This window comes from Centrocercus urophasianus, unplaced genomic scaffold (assembly GCF_019232065.1).
Source record: "Centrocercus urophasianus isolate 14NV4802_14NV808 unplaced genomic scaffold, USGS_Curo_1.0 seq_27, whole genome shotgun sequence".
NCBI classification, from domain to species: domain Eukaryota; kingdom Metazoa; phylum Chordata; class Aves; order Galliformes; family Phasianidae; genus Centrocercus; species Centrocercus urophasianus.
The window spans coordinates 9,972,435-9,992,960 of NW_024884833.1; the positions used below are offsets into that span (position 1 = coordinate 9,972,435).

At 36.4% G+C, this 20,526-nt stretch overlaps 1 protein-coding gene across 1 annotated transcript in view; it reads right to left on the reverse strand.

The window, feature by feature from the left end:
• Positions 1 to 2,243: 2,243 nt before the first annotated feature.
• LOC122164616 (guanine nucleotide-binding protein subunit alpha-14-like) overlaps positions 2,244 to 20,526 on the reverse strand; it is a 62,337-nt gene continuing 44,054 nt past the window's right edge. The window contains 3 exon segments of the mRNA XM_042826739.1: positions 2,244 to 2,370; positions 3,930 to 3,963; positions 3,966 to 4,080. Coding sequence (XP_042682673.1) covers positions 2,244 to 2,370; positions 3,930 to 3,963; positions 3,966 to 4,080 — 276 coding nt within the window.

The following is a 20,526-nucleotide window of genomic DNA, read 5'->3' on the forward strand; positions in this document are numbered from 1 at the left end:
ATCATTCTTTTTTTTTTTTTTTTTTCTTTTTAAAGGAACGAGTAAAGTCTGTGTTCGATTCCAAAGAATTTGGAGAAATTATTAAACTACTTTAGAATTCCAGAAGATGCTAAGGTAAAATCAAAATATTGTCACAGTCATTCCTTGTTGCATTTGGCTTACAAAGTTAAAAATTTTTCACTGCACAAGAGTGGTTCAGGTCTGATACCAGACCTCCATAGTTGCAGGTTTGCTCAAGTTCTCTTATTTCTGTCAGAGTGAATTGTTATTTTCACAAGCAATAAATTAATTTTGCATCTGTATACATCAGTGGGATATAGATATGAAGCATACTGTGAAAGTTCCATCTTCTCAACAAGTTTAAGTAGCCTTTGTTCTCACAATGGTAGCTTACAACCGCATTTGAGTCATATCATTTGGCCCCTTCCTCAAAAAGCATCCCAAATACTGTCAAGATCCCAGAGGAGCCCACACTGAACTGAGACCAGGAATCTGTGTGGGAGGGGAGTCCCAACTGTGCCTCAGCTATGCCAGGAAGAATACCAGAAATCAAATTTGTGCGTCTTATTATGTGTATTTTAAGTCATATGGATTTGAAGGCTTGCCTATTCAGTAGATTAAGAACTGTCTAGATGGTCATAGCCAGGGGGCTATGGGGGGATTAAATGTATTCTCCACCAAGATGTGTGGTGTAGTTGAAAAAAGAGAAGGGAAGGCTCCCATCCAGAGGGGCCTGGACTTCTGAGGGGCCTCCAGTGTGGATCAGGATGAGGTTCACAAGGCCAAGTGCAAGGTGTTGCACTTGGGTTGAGGCAACCCAGATATGTGTTGAGTGGGAGAGCAATTACTTGAGAGCAGTGCTATGGAGGGGGAATTGGAGGTTCTAACTAAAAGAGGGGAGATTTATGTCAGATGCTAGAAAACAAAGTTTTATTTAGAAGGTGGTGAGATACTGGAAAAAGTTGCCCAGAGAGGTTGTGGATGCCCCATCTCTGGAGGCATTGAAAATCAGGTTGAATAGAATCATGGGCTGTTTGATCTACAAGATGGCAACACTGCCATGACGGAGGGGTTGAAAACGAATCATCTTGATGCTCCCCTCTGTCAGCAGTTTATGGGCTGATTTGGCCCTATTCTGTGACTAGCGAGGCAGAATCAAATCCATTCTATGATCCTATAATGTAACACAACTAAAGGACAAGAGCATAAGTACTCAGCCATACTAACAACCATGCTGTTTGTTTCATGAGACATAAGGAACAACATATTACGAGATTGCTGGTTGAAGTTCCTGGACAAATATGTGATGGTAGCCACTTTGCTATTTACCTTTTTTCCTAATGTCTAAAGTAAACATAACAAATAATGTCAATGATGGTGGGATTAAAAAGATTTCTTAGTCACCCATGATCATATGTCAAAAGATGACATGAATCTTTAAAGATTCATTTTTAAATTCCAACAGGTAACCCTTCAGCAAGTGAAGCTGGCTTTGCTTTCTACAGTTCTAACAGATCTTGAGGAAAATAATCTGTAAAGTGTTTGGGGACTTCAGAGTTCAAGCAGTATTAAGAGCACAGAACATTTGAAGGAATATGGTTTATGTGTACAAATCATCACTGCTACTTGTGACAAAATACAAAATATTGTGTCATTTTATTCTCTGTTGGTAGATGTTTTAACGAAAGTGGATCTAAACACAGACATTTTGCTCCTACTCCAAATCCAATATCCCTTCTGTTCCTCCTCTGGAACAGTGTAGTCACATCTTCTAACTCAACAATCAAATCTCTCAAAAATATCTTACTTCCACATCAAAATCCTGTGGTTTTGTAGACAGCCCAGATAAAATCTGATGGACCTATTAAACTAAAATGTTTCCTAGAATACTCAGTTCTGGGAGGTAGTAACTGTTAGCTCAAAAGAAAAGAAAATATAATCTGATATGACTGTTAACATCCTCTGCACCTCTCTCTCCCCCATTTCAGACTTTCCAATTTAACAGATAGATAGAAATACACAGTGATTGGGCTGTTTGAATTTAATAGCTTTTTTCATGAAGAGTAAAATTAAAAAGTTATGTTTTGAAATACTTTCTATCATGAGAAATTTGAAGACTAAATCCAATCAGCAGAGCTGAAAATATATACCATACCAATTGAAAGCGAAAGCTTAGAGACCTCAGAAGTAAAGTTTCAGCAACTACTTTCATTACTGCATACTGAACCATTCAAAAAGTAATCTTACCTAAATATAATATTTTCTAAATCAAAAGGGTACTTGATAATTCCTGTAGTTGGCACTCTAAGAATATCTTGCTGAGTTGGTACAAATGAGGGCATAGCAATACGATCACTGTCAGTAAGATAACTGAAAAGTTAAATACACAACAGAAGCAAGATTAATGCACTCACATAATTTAATCATAGAGATTCAAAACAAGAGCACTGATCAGCAGTGCAGTAATTTCCCCAAAAAAGTAAATGAACAGAAATTCCATTTTGTTCTATTGGCATAAGAACAATTGTTACTGGCGTAAAACTAAAAAAACTTTAACAGAGTAGTAAAAAAAAATAGAAGTTGAAATGTTCAAAAATCTTCTTATGCTCCAGGTGATGATCTTTATTTGTATAATCTTTGCTATTACTTCAAAGTAATCACAGTAGCTAAGATTTGAAAACACACATCAATCCTTGCTGTAATGTAATTGTTTATCAACATTTTTTCTATCTCCTGGCACTTCACATGTGCTGTTAATATTGCACACAAATGTGAAAGGCTGCTGACAGGATTCAGAGGAATAGTAAATAGTTAATGTAAAGCATTGCACATATGAATGCACCCACCTTATACATTTTTACGTAGAAGATGATGCATTTAGTTTCTCTTCTGTCCATGCCATCATTCTCAACTTAGTCCCTCTTAGCCTTCATGTGCTTTTCGTACGTAGCTGGCATTAACTTCTAAGATGACACTGCTGTGCTGAAATAAATAGGCAGAGTGTGAGGAAGTCATACACAAGGAACTGATGCAGATTATTCATCTGCAATCTATCTTCTCAACACTAGACGGCAACACTTGATCATCCAAAAATGCTGCCATGGCCTACAGAAAGTGTAAACTCTATTCCAAATTGTTCAAAGTGATCGTAGCAAAAACCAAATTTAAACATTAATTCCATCTTTCTCTTTGGTGAAAGAAAGGGAATATCAGTGCATTCTCCTCCTGTTGCTGCCCAGTTGTCCCTCAATTGGGCACAAAAAAATAAAAAATGTTTACACTTCTTCCAAATATTCTATTGTGGAAGAGAAAATTCTTCCTCTTCAGCAGTGCCACAAACTGTTAAAGACCTCAATTGTAATTAACAGTAAAATAAATACTTAATCAAATTTAAAATAGAACTAATTTTCAATTTTAGTTGACTTCATAGAAAAGGAGGATAGAATAGACTGTAAAGTGTTTATACAAATGCCCAACCTAAATGTTCCTCACAGGAATCCAAATTCTCAACTTCGTCATTAAAAAAAAGTAATTTTTCTGTTCTCTTAAATCTATCATTTTTCATAATTAAGTTCCAGGAATAATACTGAAACATCTTCATTTTTACTTACATCCTAAAATTTTGGTATAATTATGAACTTTCTGAAATACTTGTTTGTTGTTAATGTATTTTTTACAGCTGTTTTCCATGATTTCCCCTATGGGAAACTCAGTTATGTACCAGCTGTGCTGACCTCAGAGTTGGGAGGAACAATGTTTTCAGGACCATGAGAAAATCTCAGATTAAATTGTTTCAATTACTTCATCTTAAAATCCTTTGTCTATTGCAGGCCAACAGAGACACAGAGATAGATAATAAAATCAGAGAGAACCTATCTCTTTACCTTCATTAAGTCTGGGTTCTTCTTGTGGTTATGTAGAGTACTTACTACTAAGCAGAATTTGAGAGCTGATGCTCCCTCTGTCATAGCACTCTTGAATTCCTGGGTCTTCCCAAAGATTCTTGATTGGTTCAACTTGTTCTCTTTCCAGCGCTGTCACTTTATCCACTTCCACTCTTTTGATCATCTGAGCACTCTCCTAATCAATTCAATGATTATATTATTGTGAAAAATGACGGCTGTCAGCATGCATAATGCACCCTCCCCTTTTCCTTTTATAATCATCTCCATCAATGAAACTAAATATCAAAACGGATCCTAGGAGAAAACAAACAGTTCTCTTCTTGAATGCGTTTAACTTCTGAAGTCAGATGACTGCTACTGAATGTACTGACCAAGCTAATCTTGCTTAGTGTCACCTGCTTGTGATCTATATCTTTTGAAAGTGGACTTCTACTGAGGCCAAAAGGAACTCTAAATTTAGCATTTATAATTCACTGATTTTTAATACCAATTTAAAGCAACGATCACTTTTCCAAATGTCAATTCCTGCATCTTCTGTTCCATACCTAGGACATACCATAGACAAGGTATGACTTTGTCAGAAGAAATAATTTTTCTCTGTTGTTAAATCTTAGAGGTACTGCACAGATCACAGAATTGCAGGTGTTGGAAGAGACCTCAAGATCATTGACTCCCTCTGCTATAGCAGGTACCCTTCCATAGGTCACACTGGCAGGCATCCAGACAGGTCTTGAATATTTCCATAGAATAACACTCCACAACCTCTCTGGGCAACCTGTTCCAGTGCTCTGTCACCTTTACCATAAAGAAGTTCTTTTGTATGTTTGCACAGAACTTCTTATGTACAAGTTTTAAGTCGTTACTTTTTGTCCTATTGCTACATAGCACTAAGAAGAATCTGCCCTCATGCATTTGCCTCCCACCTCCCTGTACATATTTACAAATGTTTACCAGATTCCCTCTTACTCTTCTTTTCCCCAGGCTAAACAGATCCTTTTTACTCAAGCTCTCCTCATATGGGAGATGTTCCAGGCCCTTTATCATATCTGTGGTCCTTTGCTGGATTCCTTTTAGGAGATTCCTGTCTTTTATAAACAGGAGAGTCAAGATCTGGACATGATATTCTAAACATGGCCTCACCAGGGCAGAGTAGAGGGAGCGGATCAGCTCTTTTGACCTGGGGACCCAGTCATGCTCTTTTTAATGCACCCCAGGATTCCACTGGCCTTCACAATCACAAGGGCAGGACCCCCAGGTCCTTCTCCACAGAGCTCATCTCCAGCAGGTCATTCCTTAATTGTAATGATGCATGCAGTTATTCCTCCACAGAAATAAAGGTAAGATGAAGATAAATGTACATCTTACTTTTACAGGACATTGCAGTGTCTACTGCTCTTTATAACCCCTCATCTGGGTATATACCAGCATTTACTAACACAGTTGAGCTCTTCTCACATTCAATAGCAGATGTTTAGATTTAATTTTTCTTCAAAAACAAAATAAGATTTCTTCCCAACCTCTTATTTAATCTTTGGAGAAGTCACAAAGAGTAACACTACATACAGATCTGTATGGGATCTGGGGTAGCTGCATACTCGGTCTGAATTGCAAATCTGAATGCCAGTATACATGTTAACCTACACATGAAAAATGAGAAAAATGAGAAAAACACCAGAAAGGAGATGGCAGTCAGAAAGTTATGGCATCTTAACTTTCATGAACTTATGATGAACAACTGTAAAAAACTACGTAACAGAGATACCAATGCCTCAAAAGCAATTTCTCCGTGCTTGTCCAAATTAACAAAAAATTGTGAGCACTAATTTCTTCTTTCTCATTAAACAAATTTTAATACAGTCATAATATCTGAGCAAATTCTTCATGATTGGAATTACCTTTGATTTCACAGGTATTCTGTTACACAAAAATGAATGTCAAGAATTCTGAAGTTTTTTAAACCCTGCATTTTTAGAATAATAGCTAATAGCTTTTAATATAGTAATAACTGTTAAATAACTTAAAATACGTCTAAGTGCACCAAAGTGTTAAATTTCCTGTTACTTTTTCCCGCAGTGTGTCTTCACACATAACATAATCTCTAATGATTTTTAACTTACTTCTACACACCACAGTTAAGCAAGCAAGACAGGGATATTTTTTATTGAATACATTTTTCTGTTTCTTAACCATTACATAATTGTTCATGCTGAACTGCAACAATGTGAGCAGAGCTGTACTTCTGATCTACATTTTATTTGGGTGATTTATATTTTATTTGAGAACTACATATGAGATGCATTTAGAGACCCTGTGTCCCAGTAATAACTCATGTCCCTACTTTTAACCCGCCGTCAGACCAAGGTGCAGAATAACTTAGGTTATGAATAGCCCTTTCATTAGTTCACTGAAGGAATAGATAAGTCTTTTCTAGCACTCTGACAGAGAGAGAACCAATAGGCAAGTACCTAAAGCAGCATTTTGACTAGAGTTGAGTTGGTCTTGATTCCATGCTAGAACTTTGCAAGTTTCTTTGAGGGTTTCATCTAAAGGCTCTTAAAAAAAAACAACTTTGGTATTGGGTACTTGTGAAAATAAATATTTCATAACACTGTACATGTGGAAACCTCAGTCCCCCTACATAGTCAAGTTCCACATGATATAAAAAAATCTTTGGAGGGGAAAATAATTCAGATTAGTCTTTCACTTGATAGTCTTTACCAAGTAAAGTTCCATTCCACCCACAGCTCATTCAAATTTAAAATCTCTTGTAATTCAAATTAAAAATCCTCCATGGAATTTAAAAATTTCTTAAAGCACCATGTGATTTTATTATCGCTGTGCAGTACATCTACCTCATCCTCAATAAGCATTTGTATCACTAACCAAAAATGCCTTTAGTTAGAAACATAGGTGGAGGATATGCCACAAAAGAAAGATATAAAAAAGTTTTTTTTCCTTAAAAATATATCTTGAAGATAAATGAGTAATCTAGTAAATTGTGTACAGTAAGCCAACCAGGAACTGAAAAGGGGATTAAATTTGAAATGAATCCTGAGGTGTCCTTAGACTGGTTATTGCAACGACTGAAGTAAATGATTTTACCACAGCATTGTGTTGACATAATAAAGCATACCAGCACAAAATAAAATTGTTATTGGAACTAATTGTTCACTCTATGACAACTTTCAAGTAATATTAATTGTCAGACACTATCAGCTGTACAGATATCAGCTGTAATACTCACTGTATTTTCAAATATTCTGTATATTATTCACAGCCATAACATATTCTTATTGCAACTGAACTACAAATCTGCACTGTCTGGCAAAACAGAGTTAACCCTCAGACTCCACAGACACAGATATTATGCCCCTCCAGTGCGTAACAAAGACATTTCTGCTAGTCAAGGCTTTAAAAACAACAAACAAGCACAAAAACTTGTTTCTAACCCATTATTGGATTTTTGCAGATTGTTGTAAATAAATGCCTTTTGAATTTCAGTTTTCATATCTCTCAAAGCTGGAGCAGATGTTACCAATAAGAAGTTATCCCCAAGAAACACTGTGAAAATAAACTGCGTTGCAGTGTATGAGCAATGCTTGTTTCACAGAAAGAGCAGAAAGGGTATAGAAACATGAGAAGAAAAGGCAAAACAAATCTACTGTCATTACAGACCAAAGCAAGAACAAAGAGGGGAAATGCAAAACAGAACAAACAAACAGAGGAATTCAAGGGCGCACCTTTGCTTCATATGCACTTCCATGTCAGATATTGTTCTGTCAGACTGCCCCTCCTCTGCCATCTGTCACACAACAACTGTGTGTAATGGAGTATTGGTGGGAAGGTTCAGTCTCTCCTGCCATACCACCACCATCTGCCTCTGACATCATGGGACAACACAGTAAAATAGGAGGCATTACTTTCAGAGCAGCCACTGTAATAGGTGGAAGCTGCAGTAATTTATTCACAGGAAGAGACACAAAGAGGCTGTTCAGTATCAGAAGTTAACAAGCACTTCCAGCTGGAGGTGTATGCTGCTTTAGAAAGATGGTATTTATCATGGCATATTTGGTATTCAGGAGTTTGTTGACATACTATGTGAACAGGAAGTTGGCATCACTGAAAACCACATGGTTTTCATCTTTATCCATCTCTACTTCTTCAGTGCTTCTCAAATACAGATCATCCCTCAATACAGAGTACATAGGAATACATACTTTCCTTATTCTCACGCTGTAGTTAAGCCCACAAATTTAAAGTTTCAGAGTAGGATGTAATGCGTTTTGGAAGTCACTGTGGCTTACTAGAGCCACGTGTGCATTTGTTTTCATTTTATTTTTTTCCAGTTTGAGATAATAAATAGGATGCACTTATTTCTGAAGTAATAGAATGAGAAATCATAAAATGGGAAAGAAAAAGCCCTGGGATTTTATAGTTCACTATTATGAGGAAAAGAAGCTGCTAAACTGCTGATCCCAGGCCATATTTTGTTTTAGTGTAAATAACTGATTTTAAAAACCATTTTAAGTTTTACTGACAAGATATGTGAACTTCAAATTCTGTTGGATTGTTGTTGAACATTATTTAAAATGGAATCAAAGCAAGCACAGCTGTTTAAAGTAGTCAACTACTTCATACTAGCAAGTCCACTGTTCACTAAATTATGCTGAACTACACGTAATGCAAAATGAAGTTCCCTCAGTCAGAGGCATGAATGGTATTTTTCAAATCTAAGCCTCTACTATCAATGTACATTGGAGCTATATCTAAAATTTGGAGCTACAAAATCACCTACAAAAGTTTTGCTTACATATTTTGAATACAGAAGAAATGGAACATGAACAAGCCACACTTAGAACTAAGGAAGAGGAAGCTAACTACTGGCTGGACTGAACACAGAATGTACACACTGCTGTTACTGTTGCTATCTCCTAACAATGACTGAAGAGACAAAAGTTAAGTGTGTTTAGATTGGCTTCAATTTCCAAGTGAAAGAACATTTTGAAAAAAGAAAATTAAGAAATACAAGAAAGCAGTGGAACTTAATGACTTAAATATTTAGAATATTATAGGGAAAAGATAAATTTTGCTTATTCTGTAGCCTTCTGTTATTCAGCTTTCATAATATCTCATATCTATGTGTCTGAAAAGAGATGCAATCATAGTCTAGATAACTGGATAGGAACAGTAACTTTAGCTGAAGGTTAAAAATTTTCAAATAGCAGTAATGAATAGATATCATCCTGGTTGTACACCAGCCACTTACTATGAATTTTTATTATGTTGTTATTCCTGAGCCTACTCCATCCACACCCATAGACTGTAGGAACTTTTTTTCTCTCACTGTTTCATAGTTATTAGTTCATTCCCTGTCTACAATCATCATGGAGATGATAAACAATATGCTGGCTAGCAGCAAGCAAGGAAAGGCTAAATAACACAACTGCAAAAATACCAAGACAAACCACCACCCAGACTGTAGCTGGCAATACAACTTTTGGCAAAGATCTGATTGAAAAACAAGACCTCACAGTCAGGTCCTTCATAAAACTTCATGGAGTACCCATTAAAAAAAAAAAAAATAAAAATAAAAAAAATAAAGGCAATCATAGGATCTTTATTTGCTCTTCATGAAATGAAATAGTTTGCACTTAATCCTTCATGTTAGCCCTTTGTTAAATAACAATTTAGAGTGCATGTAATGCAATATATATGCATGAGAAAACTCCTGCAAACACAAAAGGGTTGGTTTCTGCAGAAGTACAATTATGTGGACTAAAAGAGAGCATATTCATCTACAAATATACAAGTGTACATATGTAATTTGCAGCTTCCCAACCTCAGATTTGCCATCAATAATAGTTTTAGGAAAATGTGTGCAAGAGTGAGGTAAACCTGTATTCTTTTCCACATTTACTAGTATGTTTAGAAAAAAAAGAGTTGGATCGGGGTGAGTGTTCATGTTCACATTTTTATCAAAGTCATAGCTATCCCATAGGAAATAACAGAACAAAAATAGAAGACGCTAGAGAGACAGAGTCCCCCTAATGAGGATCTAAAATGCCTCTCATAAAACATTGTTTTTCTAGCATGTAAGTAGATGTTTACACGTGTTAACTTTTTTATTTCATCCTCATAGAAAATTTATGCAGCATTAAAACCTTTGGTCTTGCTATAAACAGAATAAGATTGCAAACCCGAAGCATTGCTTCCTACCAATGTAAGCAATCACTGAAATCTTATTTGTAAAATTAATCAGGAGCTTCACTTTCAACATAAAAGTAATGCTATCAAGTTCGAGGCTAAGTGGATGTGTAATTTTTCTTTGTGTGATACCCCACTTACACACTGGGACAAGTTTCTGTTTATATCCATCTGGATGCCTATCTGTACAACCTGGTGTAGGGGGACTGCTTTAGCAGGGGGGTTGGACTTGATGATCTCTGGAGGTCCCTTCCAACCACTACAATTCTGTGATTAAAACCACAGGTAAGGGGCTGCTGTTTTTCCTGATTATATACAACATTTATGATCTCATAGACTTAAGGATCAATAAAAAGAATCCATAGAGCCTGAACACTCTTGAGATTCACAGCCATCGTTCCTTGGTGGGAACCAAAGATGGCAGTTGTTTTATTGATTACTCCCTTTTGGAAATTTCTGTCACTCTAACACCCTATGTCTTACCTTTCAGGTGTCAATGGACCAAAAGGACTGTATCTCTCCACACATTTTTCTTTTACTCAAAAGATGATTTAAAAGTTCTATTAAAAATGATCTGAGGGTTGAGTCACAAGGCAAATAAAAATAAGAAACAGTAACATCTCAAAAAAAGAAAGAAAGAAAGAAAGTAAAAAAAAAGGAGGGAAAGTAGATGGGAGATGAAGGAATGAAGGAAGAAAGAAATAAAAAAAGGAAAGAAGAAAAGGAAGCAAAAAAGGATGAAAGGGGAGGAAAGAAAAAGGAAATGAAGGAGGAAAGAACATTAATGCTATGAGAAATGTGTGAGAATACTCTATACTCTATGCCCCTCTTAGCATCAGAAAGGGACAAGTGACACAATTACTTTCAGTTCTCAGCACACAATCCAAAAACAAAGAACAAAATCAAGTAGCATCAGATGAAAGTATAGGAAATGGCTTATCAGATAAACTTATTCATTCAAATATGAGAAAATACTATAGTTTTCTTGGAAAAATAAAAGAATTGAATTTGTTGTTCCTGTTGTAGAAGAGAAGGAGAAAAATTCTTCTCTCTGACCACAGCAGATAGGATAAAATGGTAACAATAAACCTTGGAAAAGGATGTGAAGCAATCTGCATTACTGAAGAGCTTTAAGATCAGGTTGCACAAATATGAAGATTTAGATCAATGTAATTGATGTTCCTGTGGACTGGGGGAGGGATGTTAATAAACGAACTCTTGAATTATTCGAAATATGAAAAAAAAACCCTGCTTTTCTTTAGAGATGGTTCTTAAATCAGTAGTTGGTTTAGATCAGTAGTTTTTTCAAGCCTCTTCACATGGTCAGTAGCTGATTTTTCATGATCCATCAAAACAAGAAGTTAGACTCTCACACTATTTCTCGACTTTGTGATTAGTGAATGTGGTGGCTTAAAAACTCCACGTGTTTATATTTTTTTTATGTCATTTTCAGAAAATGATACCAGTATTCACAAAAGATTAGGCCACACAGGGAAGAACAAAGCCTTTTTAGAGGCAGGACTAATATGAACCAGTAAATATGAACAAGTAACTATGTGCCTCAGAACAAAAACTGTATTAGTTTGGCTTTGTTACTTACACTAATTCTTTCATGTTTCACCAAAAGTATGTATTTAAAACAAATATTGGCAATGAGCACAGTTGGTATAATAGAAAATAAGTTTTTCTTAGAAGATGTCCTTGGACTAACAAACACCACCACCTTGTGCATAGAAGAAAAGTTTCAGTCTGTTTGCTGTTTTCCAATTAGTCCCTTCCTTCTAATTTTGTATATAATATCAAACATCATGTCAAGAAGATGACAACTCTTTGAAGTATTGATTCTACTTGGAGGAATATGCTTACATTTCTGTGATGCCAAAATTTACACTTTAATGCAAATACATTAGTAGATGAAGCTCAGAAAAACTTCACATACCTGTATCCTATTTTAGTTATTTTAAAATAATTTTATCTTGTGTTCTAGCAGTGCTTAATAAAATGAATGAAAATGAATTTTCATCTTCTTTAAAAAATAAGCAAATCTAGAACAAAGATCTCTTTGGCGAAATCATCCTGACTACCTAAATCTGGAGCATGGATTAATTTGGGCTACAGAATTTAATCCAGCAAATCCTGCACATAGCTTCTGATTTACTGCAGCACATTATGAGAAAAGACAGTCAAGTTTAGGGTGAAGATGTGAATGAATGTCTCCTGTTTCAAAGGAAAAGCACAAAAGCTAACAAAACCCATTCTTGGGTTCTGTAGAGGTACAGAACTAATGCTTCTTCAGCACTGAAGAATTGGCACATACTCATTAAATATTCTGATCAGTATTTTTGTGCCAGCTTATTTTTATATACCAAGATGTATGTAACAACTTTCTCCTTTATCCAGCCACCTTTTCCACAATACCTATCAAAACCCAATTACCTTTGAGGTCCCTGTCTGTAAATTTGGCTGACATTAGTCAGTGGGTTTAAGAATCACAAGGGATGAAGTAAGGTAGAAAAGCACACTATGCTGTCACAAAATACTCATCTTAGAAACCAGACATAATACTTACAGATTCTTCCTGTGTGCACAAAAAATAGAAAAACCTCATGAATTAGCCTCAATACATTTTAATAAAACTGTTTCAAGAACTAAAAAATGTATTTCTAAATCATGATCCACTTGAACGCATGTTCAAATTAGGGAGAATGTTGTTAGGGAAGGGGATTTTTATATTAAGATAATTTGTAAACATATTCCACCACTGACTGTAAAGGAGTTCTGTTAGAGTTTTAGTGACTCAGGAAAAGTGTGAATAAAATTATCCTGAGGTACATTATGTGTACATTCCTGAAAGGAAGGAAGAAAATTCAGGGCAGAAAATTGTGATTAGATAACGTTCATCTCAAATCAAAACATAACTCTAAAATGCAGTTGGCTAGGAATAGGAAATTCATCCATGCCTTGGTTTCCTTCCTTGGAAGTAATGAGATTCCCAGATCCAAATGTCTGCCTCTCTATTTTGCACAGCCCAGTGCTTAGCACTAACCTTTCAACTGGTCTAAAATGTGGAACTCCTGTTGATACAGACTGCTTTGGGATTTCCTCGGCTGAATAAGGAGTCCCAGTTACTGAATTAATAATCAGGAAACAAAGCAAGTCAAAATCCAAATAATAGGATGAAAAAGAATGATCTGCTGGCAAATCAGCAAATTCAATTATTTGTCTAAGAAAACTTTTCACCCAGAATTGTTTACAGTTACTAATCTGTGAGGTGTAAAGTTTTAAAATGTTGGAATTCCCACACTGAATGCAAGTATAAGAGGACACAAATGGATACTTAAAGATATGACTAATGTTTACATAAGAGCTCCTGGAATCAGAAAGAGGTTTTTCAACCAGCTGAAGACAAGAAAAAGAGGTAGTGCAGATCTCTAAACTCTGCAGTTTGGTAGAAGTATCAAAGCTATACCCTCATAGAAAAAGACAAGGGTGTTAGTTGTAGATGACACCACCCTGCAGGGAAATGAATGTCCAGTATGCTGGGCCAATTTTTTTATCATGAGAAGTGATGAAGCAGCTAAAAGCATTTCCAAAGGGCATCAAAAAGGACTTCAGAGCCTTGGGACATCAGTTGAAGGAGCTGAGGGCACAGATCATCTTATCTGCTTCCTGTACTGGGCAAGAACAATGAAAGGAATGGAAAGATCCTACTGACAAACACCTGGCATCATGGCTGCTGCTGCTGCAAAAACTTTGAATTTTAAACAACAGAGCAGCCTAAAAGTCAGTGCAGTCAAATGCACCAGATGGGGTTCGCCTTTCTCAAAGGAGAGGAGGATCCGTAAGCAAAGGCTAGCAGGGCTCATTGGCAGGGCTTTAAATTAGGTTCAAAGACAGGGTGGGGGCTGATAGTGAGCCTGCTGAAGCCATTGTGTGAGACAGAACAGTAGGTTAGAGGGACATGGTTCTAGAAGGGGCCCTCAACCTGCTGCCATGTGAAATCTTATGATGATGAGCCAGGAACCACTAAAGCAATAAGAGAAGGCAACAGGGAAACTCAGAAAAATGCTTCAAGGGAATTAAGGAGTTATTTTCCAAGAAGGTATAAAGGCTGAGGGCCCAGCTACACCAGTACATGCAGCTTAGGAAATAAGCAGAAGGAGCTGGAAGCCCCTGTTCTAACAGAACATCCTGATGTAGTTGCTGTCACCAAAACCTGGTGTGAAGATTCCCATTACTGGAATGTGATTACCAATGGCAACAATCTGTTCAAAAAGGACAGAAAGGAGGAAGCTTTGCCCTCCATGTCAAAAAAAAAAAAAAAAAAAAAAAAAAATAGATTGTGAAGAGCTGTCCCTGAAAAATAGATACAAGCAAATCAAAAGCCTATGGATGAGAATTAGAGACTAAAACTACAAAGGGAGGTTGTGGCTGGGGTCTAATACAAGCCACTTGATCAAGCACTGCCTGCTAAATGTAGCCTTCTTCCTTCAGCTACAGGAGGCATCTCAAATGCAAGCTCTTGTCTTAGTGGGGAATTTCAAACACCCTGATAACTGCTTGAAAGGTAGAAAGGAGACCTGTAGGCAATCCAGGAGGCTGCTGAAAGAAAGATAACTCCTAAAGCCAAGGAACAGACAGCCCAGACAGGGGAAATGCAATGCTGGACCTGCTGCTCACCAAACACAGGTAAACTGATTGGTGGCATCATGATTGGTGACTGCTGGGTCTGTAGTGGCCATGTAATGGTGGAGTTCACACTCCTGAGTGATACTGGACAGAAAAAGCCAATTCCAGCTCTTCATGGAGTTACTCAACAAAACACCAGTCTTCTCACCCAAGGTCCTGCTTCTTAGGCAGAAGAAAACAAGACCCAGCTTGTTTAGACTTCATGGTAGAACAAAGAGCATTTCAAAACAAGAAATGTTTTTTCTTTCCTAGGACTGTCTCCTAAAAACACAGGTACATGTACTTCTCATCTCTTTGCAAATACTTCTTGACAAACCAGCAACTTGGCCTCTGCACATCTGAAATGCCTCAGTTACTCATAAATAAAGTCAACGAAAAACAATTTTTTTCCTGAAATAAGATAATGTCATTAGGTCTCTAGGCACAGTTTTCCATCCCTGGTGAACCCTGCATTACTTTGGACATAATGAGCTCTGACCTGAACAAAGAAGAAACTACATGTCCTCACAAACTATCAACAGGCACCTTGAATGAAGTCACATCATATTTTATTCCTAAGACATGTGCTAAAATTACAAGAGACGTACCATACCCTGGAATTCTTTGTGTTAAGAAAATCTCAAGGAAATGGGACTTTTGGCCAGCTGAACAGAAGAAAAAAAAACATTGTACATTTCTACTGAATTCTTTCAGGACCCAATCCTGCATCTCTATAACCACTTAGTACCTGGTAATGACATAGAATATTCACCCACCACTCTTCAATTTTTTTAATCTTGTTGAATATTTTGTAAGTATTTTACAAGCCACTTCGCATCTGAAGAATTTCCTTGCTGCCCCACTGATATATTTACGTGCTGCAAACGATTTTCAGAAATAGTTTTGAAATGTGGACAGTTATTTTTGGGTATGCATTGTTGAGATATATATATATATATATATGTATATATACAGCTTCACCAGATATATCGGATTAAGTATCTTGCATAATTGTAAGAAAATTATTGAGAATATGACTAATATAACTACTCTAAATTGTAAAAGATGGCCCTGTGTTTTCAATTGCATTGTCTCAGAGTCCAGCCTCCGTTAGACACACAGGATCTTGATAAATTTGTCTATTATCTTTGTTTTTTTTCTTCAGTTCTCCGTTCATAACGTGAAACACAGTAAAATGCGGATATTATCTCATAGTGAAAAAAATTACATATTAATTCAGTATACATCGAGATATTGATGTACTAATCAAATAAAATATTATCTTCAAGAAAATTTGGGTCTACCTGGCAGTGGTAGATGATTTTCAAAACTGTATTTTACTTTCTGAGACTTTGCCAGCTCACGTCTTAGAATTTGCATTTTAATTATACTGCACTATACACTGGCTGGTTCTTCCAAAAACCTGCTTCATTATGAAGTAACGCAGAAGCATAACATCAAAAAAATATAAAAAAATATTAAACACAGGAAGCATTAGATATCATACAGTATATAGCAATCTGCTTAACCAAATTTCCAGTCCATATTTGTAGACGTAGCTAATTCAGATGCTGCTGCTATCTCAACTAAATTGAACTTTTAAAGTTTTTTGATGTTCACCCATTGCTAAGGATTGTTTTAAAGGACAATGTCCTTAGAAGAACATGCTTCCTCACCGAGCCAAGCTGCTCAGCTCTCTGATTTCCTTGCTAAAGTGAATTACTTGGATATTATCTTCTGTAGTATTGTATGGGTACAATAATTTGTACAGCAGGTGAAAACTGCCAAGCATAACATATCACTGCCCAAAGAGATTAATCTCTAAAGAGATGCAGACATTTCACAGCCCAAATGAACATCACGTGCCTTGTTCCAATGTGAACTGCTTCCTCTTTAACTCCTCCAGCTCTTGTAGGGCACCAGACAGTGCTGTTCATTCTAGTATCCAGCAGAAAAGCAAGCTCCAAATATTACAGTTATGCCTGCTTTTGTACATATCCTTTGCTAGACTTCTGTTAATGAGATCGTCTACTAGTCTTTCTCTAGCCAAGCTCTGAATTATCGTATATTCTCAGCTTCCATTTCATTTTTTAAATACATGGCTTAAGTGACTAATACACTGATTAGACTTTAATAAAATGATTAATTCAACACTGTCATGAGAGATGTTGCCTGTTTGTTACCCTCCACTACGCTTTTATAAATCCATAGCCATGGAAGTCTAGTTTCTTCTTTCTTCTCACTGCCTAAATATGGAAAATCAGAGAAATCTACGTTTTGTTTTTGACTTTTGAAGAGAAAAAGAATGAGATTTCTTTTTGTTGTACTGGTAAATAATGAGATCATCTAACTGAAGAGACACTGGGGCTGTAGCATATCTCCCAGATACACAAGCAAATACCTCAAAGTCAGCAGTGTCACTGTACAACAGAGGTCTGCTCTCACACATCCTATTCCTATAACAATCCTTTATTTTAATAAAAAATAATCCAAGCTTATAGTCTCTAGCAAACAGTAATTCAATTTCTTCAGCACCTTGATGATTTTATATATCCTGAGGAAAATACTGGAAATTACAAAAAAACTGAGCAAAGTTGCACCACCTGAAAAATCAGGGCTGCCATCAATATGACAGGACAAAAGACGCATCTGTCCATCTTGATAACAGTTTACAATAACAAATGAAATTTACTACGATGAAAAAATGAGGAACTTAATCTTCTCTGTCCTCAAGAGTACTGCTATTGTAAGGAGATACAAAATGAATGGAAGAACAAAAGCTGTGAAAATTTAAATCATATGTTCTACTTAGCTCTGTAGAAGAATTTCTGTCTTTTGGTGCTGCAGAGCTTCTGGGCAAAACACTGAGAAATTATTCACAAAGAGCATGCCTAACCACTTCTCATAATTTATTTATCCCCTTCTGAGCCATACATTTCATGTAATACATCTCATCCCTTTAGCTTTACGCATTAACATGAATTAAACACTGCTTGTAACAAAGACAAAGGTCATGATTTACTAATTATTGATTAGAACGTTTTATTTACATACACAGGACAGAAACAATATATTTTTCTTTCTAAATGACTCGTCACATAAATTTTCAGACTGAGTGCCATGGAGTTTTAAGTCAAGAAATATATTTATGAAAATTGAAGAATTCCATGCTACTTCCACATTAATCAGTATTTTCAGTGTCTATAGATTATTCAGTGTAAGAATGCTGTAATTGAAAGACGTGACATTTATAATCCATATTTTTCTAATTCTTTTTACCTCTGTGGCCTTAGACATAAAAACACGTTAGAAATGAATGCCTAATAAACTTTCAAGAATAATTCTGCTGGAAAAATAGCTAGATTTCATGGCAGCTCACACATTATTTACTTCTAATTCACTTTTGTCTTAGAATGGGAAAATATCACTATAATTCTTTCCAGCTGGGTGCACTGGTAGTGATGAAGTATAAAAGTCCAAAAATCACAGAATTACAGGGGGTGGAAAGGACCTCAAGAGATCGAGCCCAACCCTCCTGTTAAAGCAAGTACCCCACAACAAGTCACACAGGTAGGTGTCCAGACAGGTCTAGAATATCCCTGTAGAAGGAGACTTCCCAGTCTTTCAAAGCAACCTATTGCAGTGCTCCACCATCTTACTGAAAATTAGTTATTTCGCGTGTTAGTGTAGAACTTCCTATGTACAAATATTAGGCCATTACTCCTTGTCCTATCACTACGATATTGTGCCTGATAGAGAAGACTGTCAGTATGCTCCCACAGAATAGACGTCATGCTGTTCCATCCAAAAATAATCTCTGATGGAATCTCCCCTTTCCATGATGTGAAAATACCTCCCACCTCTCCAGCAGTGCACAAAAACTGATAGTCGGGTGATGAGATGTTTGAGAGATGCACACTTTCCATACAGTTTGCTGGTCACAAAACTTCCTGAGGACCAGCACTTCCAAATGTCACTCTCAAAAAGTAAATCTTTAGTGAAACGTAGAAAAAAGCATCTCCTTTTCCTGGATGGTAGTTTAAACAGCTCAGGAACAGTCTTTTAACCTCAAATTCATTTTATTAGCAGAAACAAAAAAGGAAAGAAACATTCCATCCATCTCCTAATGTGGAGGTTAGAACCCTTACCTGAAAAACAGTAACTTGAATTTCAGTTTCTTCTGCTTTGTACTAACCACTTCCAAATGTTGCTCTTTTGCACTACTCAGTGCAAAGTGTCACATTTTCAACAAAGCCTGACTGTTTAGGATATCTTGGCAGATAAACAAAAAAAAGACAAGTGCTGAAATATTTGATACAGCAACAGCTAAGTCTGTGTTGTTGATTTCAGCCCTAATGAAAATTCTTCACTTTACAGAAAAAGAGACTCTTCAGCACATGTATATATGCAGCCTACTGCATAAAATTGAAGTGGAAGAATTAATCCCTTGATGCTTGCTTCACTGAAAACTGCTTCCAAGATAGTTTTTAGCAGGTGTTTTTACCTACCCTATACTGCAGTCCTGTAAAGCATGGAGTAAGCTTCTGTAAGTGGAGAGCCCTAGCTCAGATATCTACCAGATCTCTGAAAAAAAATCATTAAGTACATTAATAGTGACACAGCTTGTATAATACACTTGGATACACTTCCACAAAAGCCCATAAGCGAATGCTCTTAGAGATAGTAAGATTTCACAGAGGAAGAACAGGAGGGAAATTGTGTGATTAAAAGCGGATAAAAGACAAAAAATAAAAAATGAGTTAGATAATCAGTCCTCACCGAGGAACATTCAGCAGCAAATTTAGTCAGATACCTGCTACTCCATTCCTCAAATATCCTGAATGTATTACACTGTTACAGAGGTTGCAGTGTCTGAAAGTAATTACAACGGACAAAGCTAATAATGACACTGAGCTAGCGTGGAAGGATTTCACACAGTGCTAGGAGATTGAAAAATTAACTGACAGATCAAATGAAAAACCAGGAGGACCAAGGACTCTGTCCTATTTCATACAACATCCAGACACTGGAAAGATCATCATAATAGATCATTATAATCACATCTCAAAGACCTTCCCTAAAAGCTCACTAATAGACGCTAAAGCTCATTGATAGAATTGGCTGGACTTCCAGTTTTATTTGGCAGAACAGGATTTATGAACTGAAGTGAAATTCAGATGGCTTGACTGACCATTCAGTTTCTGTGGAAAAACAAATTTTAAATTATTTCCTCTATAGCTATAATGAAAACTAGTATCTTACTTGCAGTGTTTGTTCAATCTCTTGTCTCTGAAACAGTTATTTTTAAGCACTCATATAATTAATGACCTTTATTTTCTAATGCCCGATCACTTATTCATGATTGTTCAGAATACACTTTCCTAATATAAGCAATACTTTTCAAACGAAAAATACATTACAAGGTTCTGATCTGCATTCCAAGACCACCCAGAAGTTTGTCTACAAGAAAGAATGCCAGAAACCTTTCAGAATAAATCCTTGCAAATTAGTAAGTTTAGACAACTTTTAGACATATGCAGTTCCAAAGAAATTACTTTTAAACTGTAACTGTCTTGCAAATTTTAAGTCACATTTCTCTTGTTTGTATTGCGGTTGACAAGTGTAATAGAACAGTGGTATGTTATTACTGTAAATTATTGCAGCATCCTCCTCAGCTAAGAATCCTGGCTTGCAAAAATAGGCTGCAAAAATAAAACCACTATAAAATACTCCACACCCTCCCCCCCCC